Source organism: Sabethes cyaneus, chromosome 3, assembly GCF_943734655.1.
Source record: "Sabethes cyaneus chromosome 3, idSabCyanKW18_F2, whole genome shotgun sequence".
In the NCBI taxonomy this organism is placed as follows: domain Eukaryota; kingdom Metazoa; phylum Arthropoda; class Insecta; order Diptera; family Culicidae; genus Sabethes; species Sabethes cyaneus.
In genome coordinates, this window is record NC_071355.1 from 107,505,600 (window position 1) to 107,524,604 (window position 19,005).

The 19,005-nt window shown below is 37.9% G+C and overlaps 1 protein-coding gene across 2 annotated transcripts; it reads left to right on the forward strand.

Moving 5' to 3' along the window:
• The first annotated feature begins 15,200 nt into the window (after positions 1-15,200).
• Positions 15,201-16,129, forward strand: LOC128743448 (leucine-rich repeat-containing protein 57). Of its 2 annotated transcripts, none has more exons than XM_053840027.1 (2): positions 15,201-15,267; positions 15,326-16,129. In XM_053840027.1, the coding sequence occupies exon 2, from the start codon at positions 15,332-15,334 to the stop codon at positions 16,046-16,048; it is 717 nt and encodes a 238-aa protein (XP_053696002.1). In that variant the 5' UTR covers positions 15,201-15,267; positions 15,326-15,331; the 3' UTR covers positions 16,049-16,129. The 2 variants fall into 2 exon arrangements, with proteins under 2 accessions (XP_053696002.1, XP_053696003.1); XM_053840028.1 differs by having other exon boundaries at positions 15,224-15,267; positions 15,330-16,129.
• Positions 16,130-19,005: the final 2,876 nt, after the last annotated feature.

A 19,005-nucleotide genomic window follows, 5' to 3' on the forward strand; every position in this document is an offset into this window, starting at 1 on the left:
AAATACTCCTGAATATATGATATAGATATAATCAAATATTGCAATTGTCTATCCTGCTTTATAATTCACAGTCATGAATTGTATATGAAGACACGCACGACTGCAAAACAACTTATTGTTCACTTCGATTTGACATACTCTAATCATTATACAACTCCAATATGAAATTGACATGAAAACGATTTAATGTGAACTTTCTATTACGATTTTGTGTTATCTGGGTTGGGAAGTACGCCAGAAAGAGTGACAAAACCCCCTCGTGCCAACAGGTTTCTTACGAACGCGATTAAACCTAGTCCAATTTGATGCCTGTGTTAGGGAAGTGTGCCAGAAAAAACGACACAAGTTCGTTGTCACAACAGATCGCAAATTCTTTACTGCGAGACGATTAAACCTATGCGAATTTGATATCTGTGTTGGAAAAATGTGCTCCAGCAGTAGTGTTCGGTTACAATTCGCGTTGACGAACGTAAGCTGCTGCCACCTCCAAAAGTTTACTGTAGGGATGAAGCGGAATAGGAATTTCTTAAAGAGCACAAGAGATCGAAACATTTTGGCAGATTTTCACCCACACGTACATACGGGCATTTCTATGAGTGTGCAAGAGATCGTTTAATGCCGTCAACGCGAATATGACTCTGTATGAAAACGCATGCTTGCCGTTTCATTAGAAGTGTAGTGAAAAGATGTGCTGTTGATAAAATAGGATTGAACTGGTAAAATCCCTTCAACGTGGGGAACCATGGGTAATAAAAACAATCTTTGATTTCTGTAAGGTAGCAGGAAAGCAAGAGTTTGTGTTCTTGATTTTGTTAAATTGTTTCCAAATTTGCACATAGAAATAACTCTGAAATCTTTTGAGGATTGAACGTATCCAATGTTACTACTTTGATAAATGTTACATACAACGCATGTAGCATGTATATATGTTGCATATAGCATGTATACATGAAAAATCGAATGATTACAAGCATGGATACATGCTACTATTACTACAAAGAGACTTGCGTAGTCCTGCGTCACTTTTTAAAGTACATGAAACACATCTTGCATCCTCAACTCGCCAAAGCAAGTGTGCTGCCAGTTATTTATTTTATCGATGGGCACTCGTCCGACACACCGTGGGAAACAGCAGATGAATGTAAAAAATTGGTATTATGCTTGTATGCTAACTGCACAAGAATTTTACAGCCGTTAGATGTTGCTGTGTTCAAGCCGCTGAAAACAGCGTGGCTGAGAGTCGTTGACATGAAGTTCGGTCACTCAAAACAACACATCAGAACGGAACACTTCTCCCCTCTCCTGCATAAGGCGATGGAATCGATCGAGAGTCATATAATTCAAAATGGGTTTCGAGCATGCGGCTTGTATCCGTTTGACGAGAATAGCGTGGATTACTCCAAGTGCCTTGCACACAATCTTCCTAAAGAACGGAATGATTCGCAAATCGAGACTGGTAGTGAACTGCAAATTAGACCTCTAACTCCCCTGAAAACGTTTCCAGTAATTCAATCGGACGCAGAAGAAATACTTCACCTGATGGGATTTTCTCGACGAGCCCGATACCGAGAATGTGATAATTTGGAATTTACTTTGGAGGAAGACAAGATTCTGGCAAAGGTGTACAATATGCTGAAGCCCTTGGATGCAGAGATTCAAATGGTAGAAGAGTATTTGACCGAAGATATGAATTTGGGGGAAGAGGAGCGTTTACAAGTGTCCATCCAAAAACACCCAACTCTGGAAATCGAACCCGTTGATGTCTACCAAGAATTCGAAGAAACGATAAATGATCCGCTATCATTTGAGTTTGTTCAAATCGCGAATTTAATTATGGAAAATCCATACAGTTCAAATAATTTGCAGTCACAGTTAGTTCAAAATGAGGGAACAATTGTGGAAGGTCAATGTGGTACCCCAGAGCCGCGTAATAAACATAAGACTGTGTTAGCAGAATTTCTAGAATCTCCCGAAACTCCAAAACGTACAGGAACACTACGATTTAAACGTCGTAGCCCGGCTGTTTTAACATCGCGCAGTAGACTGGAATACCACAAAGCAAAGGCTGAGTAAAAAAAGAAGGAGGAAGAAGAAAAGCAGAGAAAGGCTGAACAACGAAAGAACAAAAAGAAGCCTCTTCGCAAATCAGAAAAATAAGCTGAATTTAAGTAATTTTTATTACATTTTGAATGTAACCCTCTGCTTGAGGATATTTTCTAAGCTTTCAACTGTATTTAATCGTATATCTTAATTTCACGTCGGATATCTATACCTATAAAGAAGGATTTCTGTCTGTCTGTCTGTCTGTCTGTCTGTCTGTCTGTCTGTCTGTCTGTCTGTCTGTCTGTCTGTCCTGTGTTCCTTATAGAATCAAAAACTACTGAACCAATCGGCGTGAAAATTTGCATGTAGAGGTTTTTGGGGCCAGGAAAGGTTTTAGTGATGGTTAGAGACCCCTCCCCCCACTAAGAGGGGGGGCTCCCATACAAATGAAACACAAATTTCTGCATAACTCGAGAACTAATCAAGCAAATAGAACCAAATTTGGCATGTGGGTGTTTTCGGTGACAAGAATTTATTCTAGGGTAATTTGAGACCCCTCCCCTCTTTATAAGGGGAATTATAACTCCTCTCCCCTTTAAGAGGGGGGGGTTTCCATACAAATTTCCTCATAACTCGAGAACTAATCAAGCGAATTGAACCAAATTTGGCATGTGTGTGTTTTTGGAGACAATTTTTTTCTCAATGATGAATTGGGACCCCTCCCCACTTTAGGAGGGGGGGGTCCTAAACAAACGAAATACAAATTTCCTCATAACTCGAGAACTAATCCAGCAAATAGAACCAAATTTGGCGTGTAGGTGTTTTAGGATGCAAGAATTTTTTCTGTGATGAATTAGGACCTCTTCCCACATTAGGAGGGGGGGCTCCAATACAAATGAAATACAAATTTCCCCATAACTCGAGAACTAATCAAGCAAATAGAACCAAATTCGGCATGTGGAGGTTTTTGGAGGCAAAAATATTTTCTACGGTGAATTAGGATCCTTCCACACTTCAAGAAGGGGGGCTTCTACACAAATGAAATACAAATTTCCTCATAATTCGAGAACTAATCAAGCAAATGGAACCATATTTGGCATGTGGGTGTTTTTGGAGGCAACCATTTTTCCCATGATGAATTAGGACTTCTTACCTTTTTAGGAGGGGGGGGGGGGGGGGCTCCCATTCAAACGAAATACAAATTTGCTCATATCTTTAGAACTAATCAAGCAAATGGAACCAAATTTGGCATGTGAGAGTTTTAGATGGCAGAATTTTTTTTCTGTGGTGTATTACGACCCCTTTCCCTTTTAAGAGGGTGGGCTCCCATACAAATGAAATACAAATACCCTTATAATTTGAGTACTAATCAAGCAAATGGAACCAAATTTAGCATGTAGGAGATTTTTGAGTCTTGAATTTATTTTATGATAGTTAGAGACCTCTCACCCCTGTGGTAGGGGGATATGGACTCTCATACAAATAAAACAGAAATTTTTGCGAAACTCAAAAACTAATCCAACTCGAGAAATTCGAGACTCTTCCATAAAACATTAATCAATAACAAGACCACAAAAACTATCTATAGTAACACTAGATCATTCAGGACGAGCCGGTCGCGAGTGTTGCCGGTGACCCGCCGTCGGAAGCGCCGCCCACTGGGGGGCTTGCAAAACTCGAGAAGTGACAAAGATCATCCGAGATTCATGATTTATGTACAACACAGGTTAATTTGTGGCAATACGAAGTTTGTCGGGTCAGCTAGTAATCAATAAACATGAAGACTGATTACTGTTATGTTACATGACAAACGGAGGGTTTTTTATCTATGGTAATTAAATTGTGCTGAAAAGTCTTCCAAACGAGCATAATTACAAAAACGGATTTAAACCATATAAAGTCGTAATTAGTGATGTCCGATTACTTCTCGATTAATCGAACTAATCGATTATCTGTTAAAATAATCGATTAATTTTTAATCGATTGCTTTATGTTCCGATTATTAGATAATCGATTACCTGATCGATCGATTATGCCGGATTTTTTAAAATTTTATTATTTAACAATTTCTAACAAATTTAATTTATTACAGTGGCTGGCGCTTAGCTACACACAGAAAAATTTCATGGTAAATTCTACCATTTTAGGGGTAAGCTTGACCAGAAAAGTATGGTGGTTTTCAACCGACTGGGAAAACTGGTCTAGACAACATTTTCATGGTTATTTCGACTATAAGCTTGAACAATGGACGCATGGTACGGTTGACCACGCATAGTAGGCATAACTATAATCTGTATACCATAAAATTGTCATCATTACAATGCTTTAGTTATCTTAACCACTTTTTGTATAGTTTTACTGACAAGAAAATAGTCATCTTGGACAAAAAAATAAACGGAACTAGCTGGTTGCAGTGACAATTTTATGGTAAAAATGACCATGTATGGTTGGGACAACTATAATTTAAAACTATACAATTGTCATCATGACAATGGTTTTGTTATCATGACCAGGTTTTGTATGATATTGCTGACAAGAAAATAGTCATCTTAAACACGCAATGAACGGGACGAGTTGGTTGTCGTGACAATTTCGTGGTAAAAATGACGTTATTAACTATTGTTGAAATAACCATGAACGTAGTCATCTCAACTATAAATTTTATAGTTTTTATGATCATTCACGTTATACTTACTCCGAATGAATCAAACGAATCTTTTGCAATAAATGAATGTGGTGCACCTGCAGGTATACTTGCAGAGAAACTTTCAAGTATACTTGCAGATGCACCACATTCAATTATTGCAAAAGATTCATATGATTCTTTCGAAGTAAGCATAATGTGAACGGTAATATATAAATAAATTAGACGGATTTCTCATTATTTCACAATCCAAATAACAAACAATCGGTTATGTCTATACATATATATCGTAGATTACTATAATTTTAACAGGAATTTTACGTACGTTTTTGGTGTGGCTCTGCAGTGTAGGTTTGCTGACTGTGGTTACCTGCATTCCGAGTATAGATTCATCCGCGGCTAAAACCACAATTTGCGATGTTCAGCCTGCAGCAGAGCCGGTCAGATCTGGCATATTTAGCTGGAATATACTGAAGTGAAACCACTGGCTACCTATTAGTTTGAACTGCCTGAACATTAATCGAATGTGGCATAAACTTCACGTTATCCTATTTGGGATGAGAAGCGGTTTTAGACGTGTGCTAAACTAACACATACCAATATTTACCTCAAAGTTGTCGAGCCCGTGTAGCTACTACTCTAAAAATCCTTATCATGATGGCACATCCAATGACGATCATCGGTTATTGGGACTTCGAATAAATTGGAAACATCTCCCGGGGGCATTATGCAGCAGAATCCTGTACGGATGGGAAAATCGATAATCCTGGAAATAGTTTTCTGGACATATGCCGTATTCTTGACTGCAGACAACACGTCTAACTTAAGCCTATCCATGATGCCAATTAACTACAGGATAAGATTCTCCATCGTGCACCATGCATTGAAAATATTGTTATTTCAACTGTTATAAACGGCAAGCAAAGGTGATCTCCGTCAAGTGATTTAACAATTGGTTTCTGATCAATTTCATCAGAACAGGTTGGTACAACCGACATAATTAGCATTTTATATATGTTCGGTTCTAAGGGAAAGTCTGTCATACGGCAATCTAATCATGCCGGCTGTCTTTCGTTGTCTAATGCAGATAAAGAGTGCAATAGGTCTGAAGCAGGCAACAGTAATTCAACTAGCGGAGCATCCATAAAATCAAACTGCAGGAAATCGTTAATTCCCAACTGAAATATCATTGTGGTCAAATCGGTACGCTAAATTTTTGGAACCAGCATCGGAAGCGTTTTACGTTCCATTCTAGTTTTTGAGATGAAGACTTTTTGCTCAACAAATCCTGGATTAACCACATAATAAATACCATCGACTGTGAGCGATGTTTTCGTTATGTCCGTTCGTAGTGTGTCAGCAACTTGAATAACAGACGACTGAAATGAACAAAATTGAATAAACATTGAAATACGACAAAAATTAAATACTCACTTCGTTCGTTCGTTGGATATGCCGTAGTTTCGGGGTAGTTTAAAGGCCGGCCGAAATCTTCCGATCAAGTAGGACGTCATAACTGCTGGTAGAAGTAGATTTTACGATTGAAATATTTCAGTCTCGGAGTTGCTAATTGTGACTCTGATCGGTTTTAGAAGTCTATTGTGCTCCAGTGTCTGCTGACGGAAATAGTTTGACGATGGTCTAGCTCAGTGGTGGCCACGGTACAAGCATATTGCGGGCTAAATCAGATCTCCCCAAAAGATCCGCGGCCCTAAATGACTTCTGACATTAATAAATTCAACCTATAGTGTCCGTCCGCCATCTATCAAACCAGTTCGCGGGCCGCAAAGGCCAAATTCAAGAGCCGCAGTTTGGCCATCACTGGTCTAGCTGGTGTTACATAGGATGTCATTTTGAATTATTCGACTGAAGGTACCGAAAGTGTAATCCTCAATTCCCGACACGAATCAGCCATCGTTGGCAGTTCCAGAACCTGCTTTTTGTTTGTACGTGTGGCAGGATGTTCGAACTGGTTTGTCTGATCATCTGGATGCTACGCTTGCCACTCTACCGGTCAGGAAAAATATGTACCAACTTTTGATTCCTGTCGGTCTACTATATTGCCGCTTTCCTCTGTCGAAACGTATTTACTTCTGTTTTTTTTGCTGAAATATCCAGTAAAACACTGTACCTGGAAAACAACATATTAGCCTCAACCGTTTGAAACAGTCCTAATCGAGTTCATTGCTGGTCCTAAAAAGAGTTATTATGGTGTATTTGAAGATAATAAAAGATGATTTTTCTATTTCTTTACCTAAAGCACAAATGGTGCTTCTTGTAGTCCGTACGGTATGGAGTTATGATGACGGCGATTAAAACTTTGGATTGATTCTTTTTTTTTCACTGGCCTAATAAAATAAAAAGTTTCACTGGCCTGTGGATTCCGATATAAAACATCTGTTGGTGAGCAAACCGTGATCATTGTATTGTATTTACGACGAATCAAGAAGATCTATGACGTGGATCTTGGACCCGGCAACAATACCGTTCGCACAATAGAGGCTAAATGTTGTGATTGCTGGATGGTGTTGGCTCATTCCTAGTTTTTGTAAAGAGCTGCAATCCGGTTATGTTCGATATTTCGGAAGCAAGTAACAGATGCAAATTTTCTTAAAAATATGTTGCGGAAAATATAAAGAAAAAGAAAATATTGTACCCAACAAATATTTTTGTTATATAACAACTTATCAGGCGTTTGCTACTCGGTATTAGCTATACAATGGTTTTAATAAGGTATACTATTAAACAAAAATGTTTGTTGGGTATACAGAAAAATGAATTTTGTCTGTTCTGCATGTGCCTTATAGACTAGGAAACTACTAAACCGATCGGAGTGAAAATTTGTATGCGGTTTTTAGGGCCAGGGAAGGTTCTTATTGTACTAGCTAGTGCTGCTAATGAAAATACGTCTGAGCCGCCCAGTTGTAAAGTTTGTACTTCCCAGTATGTATATTAAATATAATACCCATACCATACCCATATGATTTTGGTTCGTTTCGACCACGTTAAATGAATGGGCGAAACGAACTAAAATCACTCGAAACGAAAATCGCAATACCACCCCTGATTCAAGAGCCCTGGGTCTACAAAGGAAGAATACAAGGTATTCAAACAAGAACATGTAAGTTCTTCTATGATGACAAATATGATCCTCCGAGAGCTGCTGTCTTGGCCAACGCAAACATTAATTGTTTGCCCATTACAGAGTTCATTAAACGAGACATAGTGGCGATCAGAGTTGAGGTATCAATCGCCAAGGGAAATCCGATATTATCGTAGCATCGCCCCATTTTCCTGGAGACGTTCCTAAGGTTGCAACTCAAGAGGTTGCGGCGTTCGTCAAATTCTGCATAGAAGTCAACAAAGACTGTATTATCGGCTGCGATGCCAACGCTATCGCATTTTGTGGGGAAGCACCGACCAGGGGTGTGAAATTGTCAAAATTTTGCGGACTAAACATCCATGAATGGCGACAATTTGGAACCAGCCAGCGTATCGAAAATAACAGCTAATAATAGTTAAATTATAACTAAAAGGTTACGTTTAACTGCTTTCTAATTAATTTCAGTTGTTTTAAAACGAATCAACCTTTAAGTAGGTCCCAGCACCAAAGGTATTAAAACCAATGAATGGGACATGGACAATGTACAGTATCCTCCCGCTAATCCGACACCCAATAATCCGACGACTCGATAGTCCGGATCTCGCTAATCCGGAAAATTCTGAATTAAAAAGCATTGTACTTAGCTTCATTCAACCGAACACTGCTTTCATTGGGTGTCTTTATTTGAGTCAAGATGTTACTCATTCCAACTAAATGGAAAGGGTAAATGGTGCTCCTTATAACTGCGTTCAATTTTGCCAGGAGCTCCATTTTTCATCACTCTTCTCAAAAGATTGACGTTCTTGCGCTCATTTCTGAGCTAAACAAGAATTTAAAAGTATTTTATACAATAAATTGAGCATTTCTTAGTACAACACAAATTTGCGTATTGCGTATTTGCAACATTTTTTTCGGAAATTTCCGGAATTGTTTATGTCTGGATGTAAACAATACGACATCTCAAAACCCCGCTGACGTTAGTTTGATTGCCGGATTATCGAGTCAAAATTCGTTAATCCGGCCATGAATTTGTCGGATTAGCGGGGTGGTACTGTATGTGATTTGACAGCCACACCACCTCGCTGGCACCGACATCAGCAATCGAGATGAGTGCCTTTTAGAATTTCTCTCGTTAAACAATATCGACATTGCTAATAAAAACAATGAACCTACATTCATGAATGCTATGAGGCAGGAAGTCTTGGACCTGATCTTGTGAGAAGCTAAGAGGCAAAAGGTTTCGAATTTGTGGGTTTTGCTGATGATTTGGTCATCATGGTTCTTTGAAAATTCGACGACGTGATATCGGATCGGGCCTTGGTGTAGTAAAGAAGGCCTGGGCATCAATCCCTCTATAACAACAATTGTTTGTGTTGTTTCACTAGGAAGAAGAAACTGAAATTACAATCTCTACACCTTAAGGAAGAAATTAAATGTAGAGTCTCGTCTCAGGAGTAATCCTATACGCTAAACTATCTTGGCACGCACACTTAGATTTAATAATTAGCAAGGCAGACTGCCTTATGGGTATGTTCTAGACTGGTAGGAAAAAAATGGGTCCTCAAACCAAAAATGGTGATGTGGGTCTATACCGCCGTTGTGAGACCTAAGATAGTTTATGCCTCGTAAGTATGGTGGCCAAAAACTAATAAAAGCCACAGCTATTGAAAATTTGAACAAACTTCAACGATTATCATGTATGGCCGTAACTGGAGCAATGAAAAGCACACTTTCAAAGGTTCTAGAAGCTATCCTCCACTTACTACCCCTGAACCAACATGTTCAGTTAGAGGCTAAGAAAAGTGTCCTAACACTTAAACGATTGTAGACAATACTCGACGGAGATAAAACCGGTCACTTGAGTATCCTGAATCTTCTACCTGTTTGTCGGTCCAGCTGCGGAAATGAATAGTGATTGGATGGAAGCTAGAACCAACTATGACATCCCATACACATTAAACGAACCCTCACGTTCGGTATGAGTTGGGGAGGGGCCTAGCCTCCACAGTGGTTCAATCAAGTTCTATACCGACAGGTCAAAAATGGAAGTCAAAATGGGTGCTGGAGTGTACGGTCCCAGAACAAGAATATCTGTAGCTATGGGAGACTGGCCCACAGTCGTCCAGGCAGCGATAACAGCTATAATAGAATACAGGGTCAGGTGGAGCAAGACGGGTCACCTAAGGAAAGTACCCGATGCGTTTTTCTACGAATTCAATTTTAAGCAGCTTATCATTTATTTAGATAAATCACTAATAATATAAATCCAAAAATAACCAAAATAAATAAAACGAAACAAAATAAAAGTTATATCAGACAAAAAGTGAAATGTCGGAAAACTACCCTTTTGCCGCATTAACTGTTTTGTGGATAAAATATATGCCGGGCCAGCTAAAAACTTATTTAATAACAACAATAAATAAACTCAAAAATATAGATATATGGACAAACATAGAGTGCCACACAAGTCTTTTTCAGTCTAACCCATCTTGCCCCTATTGAGCTGGTAGAACAAAATACATGTTTATTTAAAACTTTGTAGTATATAACAAACTAGCTGACCCGACAAACTTCCCCCATTGCTTAGCCTGATAAAATAAAGCGGATAGCATTTAGATATTCGCCATCATTGCAAACCATTTAGCCGAATACCATTTTGCGGAACACCAATTCTCGGTTGACTATAACGCGGAATATAGAGTTTCGCAAAATACTATTTCGCGAAAAACCTTACGCGGGATGTACCATTTCACGGAAAATCTTTTCGTAGAAAGTACCATTTCGCAGGGGTGACCCAACTGAAGGAAAGTAATAGAGGTCAGTAGATCTAGGAAAATAAATAAACCTAGATAGAGGTAATCTCTACGGGGGGCTGCCCCTCACAGTGGCCGGCGCTTCCGACTGCAGGTCGCCGGCAACACTCGCGGCGTGTGGCCGTCGCACGCTGAATTATCTAATGTTACTATTGATAGTTTTTGGTGGTTAATCAATAACAAGATTAATGTTTTATGAAAGAATCTAAAATTGCTCGAATTCGATTAGTTTTTGAGTTACGCAAAAATTTCTGTTTTATTTGTATGAGAGTCCTTATCCCCCTACCACAGGGGTGAGGGGTCTCAAACCATCATTAAAAGAATGCTGGCTCCAAAACCCCCCCACATGCCAAATTTGGTTCCATTTGCTTGATTACTTCTCGAATTATAAGGAAATTTGTATTGCATGTGCATGGGAGCCCCCCCCTCCTAAAAACCGAGAGGGGTCCAATTTCATCATAGAAAAAATTCATGCCTCCAAAAACACCCACATGCCAAATATGGTTCCATTTGATTAACTAGTTCTCGAGTTATAAGGAAATTTGTATTTCATTTGTATAGGAGCCCCCTCTCCTGAAGCGGGGAAAGGTTTCAATTCATCATAGAAAACATTCTTGTCTCCAAAAACACCCATATGTCATATTTTGTTCCACTTGCTTGATTAGTTCACGAGTTACGAGGAAATTTGTGTTTCATTGGTATGGGAGCGGCACTAAAAGCCTTTAAAGTTTTTAAGTGCTCCTCAAAAATTGTCTGGGATTGCAATTGCTTCTTACGGCAACTAAGCCAAGTGAACTCGGTAAAATTGTACTAGGTTCCTGGTCATTGCGCTATAGAGTGGAATGAACTTGCAGACGAACCAGCCAGATGTGGATCTAACCCTCCATTCACGGTTCCAAATCCATTTCGCTGCATCTCTGACTGTGTGCTGAAAAGTGAGCTGACACAACGGGAGAGCCGAACATGCATGGCCAATTGGATGGCCGTACAATCCCTCAAACAATCAAAAAAATTATAACGCCGTGTATTAGGGTTACTCAAAAGTTGACATCAAGAAATCTCAGCACGCTTACCGGTCTTGTGACAGGACATTGTGCGAGTAAATACCATCTTCGGAATCTCGGTTTCGTACAAGATAACATTTGTCGCTTGTGTAATGCCGAGCGTGATACCTCGGAACACTTGCTCTGCAATTGTGGAGCACTAATAGGATGTAGAGTGCAGTATCCCAAAAATGGTCTACCAGAGCCAAGGGAGATCTGCTTTGCGTCGCCGATCAAGGTAACAACGTTCAAAAACCAAGTCATCCCTGATTGGTACCTGTCTCGCTCCAGCTACGAGCCTATTACTTACTTAACAAGTGATAGGTAAGCTTGAAGCGTACAGTAAAAGAAATAAACGGGGCATAGCACAATAGTTCAAAATAATGGACGCAGTGGTAAGAGTACTCAACAGAAGAGGGAGTTTCATAACGCAATTCTTGACAGTTATTCAAGATCAGTGTTATCGCTCAGAAGTACGAAAAATCGAGCAGATATAGTATAATGGGGACATGGCAATCGTTCGCATTATTCCAATTTTTCTCGATGACGGTAATTGCGGCTTTTAAAAGTAGAGAGTGTTGGTTATTGGGTTATTAGGTTAGGTTACATGCTATACATGAAACTAAAACTGGCGGTTGCTGAAGGACTCAACAAACCACCTACTCATGGAAGAGAAATTAATGTATCTAAAGTAATTGCTCAGATTGAGTAATTTTTATAAAAGAGAATTTCAAATCAAAGCATATTAATAGCTAATACAATAAAAACATTAAATGCATACCTGTCTGCAAGATTCTTGTGTTTCGCAACTTTTGATGCAATTTGCAATCTATGTTCAGTAATGATTCTCTGCTCAATCGCTTGCGATAGTGCTTTTCCACTCGCGCCTCCACATATTGCGATCTCTCTAAGGCCTAACTCAAGAGCATGTTTGTCGCTTAAGGATTACTCGATCTGTATAAAACATTTCAATTAAATTATGACTATTAAATTTTCAACCGTTACTCACCAGGTCATTGACTAATTCACAAGGGTATATTTTACGCTCAAGGATTGCAATTGGCAATCGTAAAGCCATAGCTTAGCCAGTACATTTCCTAAAAAAGTTATTTATCACAATTTGCTCCTAGTAGTTTGCGTCTCATGTGTAGTAATCCAAATATACCTGACGAATATTAAAGAAAAGATAATACCAATAATTCATACAATCAAAAAATATCGAATACTACCTATAGATGATGGTCTGCATGCAGATAGGATATATAAATTGCCTTTATTACAGTTCCAAATATACGTTTCCAACAGTCTATCCCGCAGCTCCCTCGCCGCAGTCAAGTTAAATGGAAATATTTGGACATCATTTCGCGTTTTATCCAAAAACACTTCACGGACACGTCTAAACCACCGATTGAACTGTTTAGAGCGGAAGTCCAACACCATCCGCAATTAAAAAAATAAAACAGACAAGCTATAAATAACACCGATTACACCATAACAGTTTAGCAGTTTGTTTTTGTTAGTACACTACACAGTAAAATAATTCAACCTGTTTTCACGTACACAGAAAATAATTTAATACAATTTGTCACTTAAAGATTAGATTTTTTTTATTATTTGTTTTGCACTAACAAACTGTTCATAATATCAAAAAAATTTTAATAAAAACAAAAAAACTCACAACTAAGCACATCACTCGTTACTCAAATTTTTCGTAATGGCGGTGCGGTTTCAAATGACAGAAAGAAAAAGGGCAAAATAAACATAAAATTGTCATCAAGAAACGCGTTTCCATAGTCGGTTGAAAAGCACTAAGCTTATACTGTTACGATAACCCATAAAAATGTTAAAACTACCATGATATTCTTACAGTTAGTAAGTTACCAATTTTATGGTCCTGTTGACAATTCAATATTGTTATATCAAGCTGCAAAAATATTGTCATTAGAAGTATGAGAGAAAAGTCAATTTAACCACGGAAATAGTCAGCGATTTGCTTGTTGTCATAGTAGTTTTAACCACGAAACTTCTCAAGTTGACAATAATCATGGTAAGCGCTACAATATTGCAATATAGTTAAGATGACCATGCATACATGTTTCGCATTACCATGGTTTTTTTCTCAGTGTACTAAATTAACCACACGCGATTAGCCAGTTAGTTGGTTTCGCTTAGTTGGTTTCGAGGTACGATGCTGATCTAACAAACTGGTCGTCGTATTCGTATGTTCAAATCTCGGCTAGGCGATGCTCCTAGATAGAATCAGTAGAGTTGTTGCACTAGCTTCGTAATTGTCCTAATAGCCCTTTAATAATACTGATGTGAAGCCTGTCGATAAATAGGGGTCAAGTCTTAAGTCTGGTATCCAGCTGAAAAGAAAACAGCTCAAGAAAAAAACCTGCTATTTACCAACGGTGTGGCACGCTAGAATTTCAGCATAACGAACATCTATTTTCATTCCACTTTCACCAAAACTGTATAAACTGTTGTCGTATTTTCACTCATTCAACAGAAAAATATTATATGATGTATAATATATTACAAAACCGCAATCCGCAAGAATATTCATAAACTGCATAAATAATCTTAAACTGCCATCATTTGGTACAGCCAGCAACAAGTTTTGTTACCCGATTTAACATTGCCTTAGGGCGAACAGGCCATTTTTCGTATGCCATTGCCAGTGATGTCGATTACGGTCCCAAATATATGGGAGATGACAACCTTGCCATCCCGTTGCTATTTACCGACCAATCTGATGGAGTTCTTTTAACGTTAGTTGCATATGAATCAATTGAACAACAATGGAGATAGAGCCGAAAGTGTATCTGCAAGTATCCTTATTTTTGGTATCGGGACGTAAAGGTTATAACCAATCGATTATTTCGACTAATCGATTATATAGCGCCGATTAATCGATGTCGATTATTGGCCGCCCAAAAAGTAATCGATTATTAACTAATCGATTAACTGGAAAAATCGGACATCACTAGTCGTAATTGACTTTGCATTCAAATTTATTTGATCCCATCCCTTGATAAACTTTTGATTTTTAATGACTTTAAATACTGAAAGTGGACTGCACTAGCATCCTGCTTGAATAAATCCTAGAGTGTCCAAAATATATTCGTTAATATTTGCCGTGTCCAAAATACATTTTGGACACTGTCTAAAATAAAGTGAGAGGGTCCAAAATATGAAAACCACATATCAAATAAAAATGTCTATAGCACATCTTTATCGACAAATAGATGACCCTATAACACTTTGCCTTTTAGGTAAGTTGTTCTGCAAGAGATTCTTGCATGAATTGCATAGCAAAACAAGGTAAATATATGTTTTATTCCAATAAATGTAAAATTACTTCCTCTAGGGGTCCAAATTCGGTTGGTTACCCTACGCGTTGGATAGGTCGTTTGCTCGATTGGAATCATTCCAATTTTGACATTGTCGCCACTCTCTATATAGTCACTCTATGCTAGAGTATTGCATACTTTTGGGATGACATGTCGCCACTCTGTATATAGGCACTCTAATATAAATATTATCTATTTATATACCTATTTTTTTACTTCGAGCTGATTTACAACATCTATATCAAATTTTGGAAAATTGTTTCTCCAGGTGGGTGTTTGTTTAAGAATCAAAAGGATTTCGTAATGTATAACTTCAATATCTTTAGGAAGAAATGGGAAACAAGCAAGTAAAACAACATTTTGAGAATGCCCAAAAAACTGGAGTGCTTAAAATTTCTCAAATGAGGCTTAATGAATTTCCATCAGCTTTGAAATCGTTTCCAAATGTTTTAAAAACTCTAGATTTGTCGGAAAATCGTTTCGCCGAGTTGCCTGATGACATAGGGAAATTTACAACTTTGAAACACTTATGTGTTAGTGGAAATAGGCTTCTTTCCCTGAACGACAACATCGGAAAACTAGTAAAACTTGAAACAATGAATGCGTCAAATAATTTAATTGTTAAAATACCTAATCAACTGGATCAATGCTCGAATCTAAAACAGGTTTTATTGAGTAATAATCAAATAATGGAGTTTCCTGTAATGCTTTGTGGCTTAAAGTACTTGAACTTACTAGATTTATCCCGAAACAAGATAACAATTATTCCAGACGCCGTTAGCAGTTTACAAGTCACTGAACTAAACGTAAATCAAAATCAAATTTCGGTAATTTCGGACAGTATTTCTCGCTGTCCCAAATTAAAAACATTGCGAATAGAAGAAAATTGTTTGCAAGCAAATGAAGCTATGTCACATATTTTAAGTGACTCAAAAATATGTAACATTTCTGTTGATGGGAATCTTTTTAGTTCGAAAGATTTTGCAGCATTGGCTGGATATGAAATGTATATGGAACGATACACGGCAGCACGGAAAAAAATATGTTAATTTGATGTGATATAAGAAAATTTAATTTTAATTTATTGTCATTTATACATTCAATTGCTAATAAAAAAACTAAAATGCTTTTCTCGCAGTCAATAATTTTTATTAACCCAATAAGATCCGGGTATACCAAAATTTGAACCAAATGAAGTCAAACTGTGATAATTCATTACATTATGGCTCGAATGTGTCGGGACTCGGGAAACTCAAAATCGTCATTTGGAATGGTTTCAAAGTGTTGAGTCTATATTCTTCCTGAATTATTGTCAATTGCAAGGAAAATTGTCCAATCAATAAGTGCGCAATCGCTCATAAAAGTGCTATATTAGCTTAAGGGGAAACCGAAAGTGGCTCAAAGATGGCTGGGTAAATGGCTACCATTCGAAGCATGTATTGTTTTGCACCTTAAAAATGTATCTGCAGATGCAATACATGTATTGGCAGAGTACGCTTTCGCCACGTAATCAGTGCTTCCAGCGCTGTTATAATTTCCTGAAACTTGTAATTCAAGTTATCGATCTGCTATGTATCTAGTGATGTCCGATTACTTCTCGATTAATCGAACTAATCGATTATCTGTTAAAATAATCGATTAATTTTTAATCGATTGCTTTATGTTCCGATTATTAGATAATCGATTACCTGATCGATCGATTATGCCGGATTTTTTAAAATTTTATTTAACAATTTCTAACAAATTTAATTTATTACAGTGGCTGGCGCTTAGCTACTAAATTAACCACACGTGATTAGCCAGTTAGTTGGTTTCGCTTAGTTGGTTTCGAGGTACGATGCTGATCTAACAAACTGGTCGTCGTATTCGTATGTTCAAATCTCGGCTAGGCGATGCTCCTAGATAGAATCAGTAGAGTTGTTGCACTAGCTTCGTAATTGTCCTAATAGCCTGCTATTTACCAACGGTGTGGCACGCTAGAATTTCAGCATAACGAACATCTATTTTCATTCCACTTTCACCAAAACTGGATAAACTGTTGTCGTATTTTCACTCATTCAACAGAAAAATATTATATGATGTATAATATATTACAAAACCGCAATCCGCAAGAATATTCATAAACTGCATAAATAATCTTAAACTGCCATCATTTGGTACAGCCAGCAACAAGTTTTGTTACCCGATTTAACATTGCCTTAGGGCGAACAGGCCATTTTTCGTATGCCATTGCCAGTGATGTCGATTAGTGATGTCCGATTACTTCTCGATTAATCGAACTAATCGATTATCTGTTAAAATAATCGATTAATTTTTAATCGATTGCTTTATGTTCCGATTATTAGATAATCGATTACCTGATCGATCGATTATGCCGGATTTTTTAAAATTTTATTTAACAATTTCTAACAAATTTAATTTATTACAGTGGCTGGCGCTTAGCTACTAAATTAACCACACGCGATTAGCCAGTTAGTTGGTTTCGCTTAGTTGGTTTCGAGGTACGATGCTGATCTAACAAACTGGTCGTCGTATTCGTATGTTCAAATCTCGGCTAGGCGATGCTCCTAGATAGAATCAGTAGAGTTGTTGCACTAGCTTCGTAATTGTCCTAATAGCCTGCTATTTACCAACGGTGTGGCACGCTAGAATTTCAGCATAACGAACATCTATTTTCATTCCACTTTCACCAAAACTGGATAAACTGTTGTCGTATTTTCACTCATTCAACAGAAAAATATTATATGATGTATAATATATTACAAAACCGCAATCCGCAAGAATATTCATAAACTGCATAAATAATCTTAAACTGCCATCATTTGGTACAGCCAGCAACAAGTTTTGTTACCCGATTTAACATTGCCTTAGGGCGAACAGGCCATTTTTCGTATGCCATTGCCAGTGATGTCGATTACGGTCCCAAATATATGGGAGATGACAACCTTGCCATCCCGTTGCTATTTACCGACCAATCTGATGGAGTTCTTTTAACGTTAGTTGCATATGAATCAATTGAACAACAATGGAGATAGAGCCGAAAGTGTATCTGCAAGTATCCTTATTTTTGGTATCGGGACGTAAAGGTTATAACCAATCGATTATTTCGACTAATCGATTATATAGCGCCGATTAATCGATGTCGATTATTGGCCGCCCAAAAAGTAATCGATTAACTGGAAAAATCGGACATCACTATATGTATCAATAAACGCTCAGCAAAACTAGAGTGACTGTATACAGAGTGGCGACAATGTCAAAATTGGAATGATAATTATCTGTCAGTGTCATTCCAATCGAGCAGACGACCTATCCAACACGTATGCATCAGGAAAGAGAAAGAAAAACCTTGGAAAAACCGCATTGCATACATTTGGGATGACTTGTCGCCACTCTGTATATAGTCACTCTAAGCAAAACATAATTGCTAATGGAAAATAAATTTAACTGATCATATCGATCATTACGTGTTCATAAAAGCGACCAATGTATAATTTGGAATTAGTTAATAGATATTTGGTTGCGCACATATTTCGTTGAACTTGCGAATTCCGAAAAAGCAGCAACACAGTATCAAACTTTCGTCACATCAATGAGCTTTTAAAGAGCTTTCAACTTTCGCCGCATCGATGAGCTTAGAGTGAGGTAAACAAACAAAACGCAAACGCAGGAATCAAAAACGCAATCCGATGCAAGCGGTTTAATTAAACATCCTAGTGATCCTGCGCATTATTCAGTTGCTGCTGTTAATTTTTATTGAATCGGAATGCCTTGATAAAGAAAACAAACCCTTTTTCGGGATGTTTGTAGTCAGTGCGGTTGGCTGCGGATCAGCTGTTTATGTTTGCAAGCTCCGCTATTTGACATATATTACCAATACTAATGCAATATTCAAATAAACGTTTAGGTTTTTAATGAACACATGAGCTGTACAGTACAGTGTTTGTCGCACTAACACAATAACGTTAGCCACTTTCGGTTCCGCCTTAAATCGTTTCGGTATCTT

Bases quoted from the DNA above. Each gene is read 5' to 3' on its own strand.
- LOC128743448 (XM_053840027.1), top strand. From the start codon at position 15,332: ATGGGAAACAAGCAAGTAAAACAACATTTTGAGAATGCCCAAAAAACT.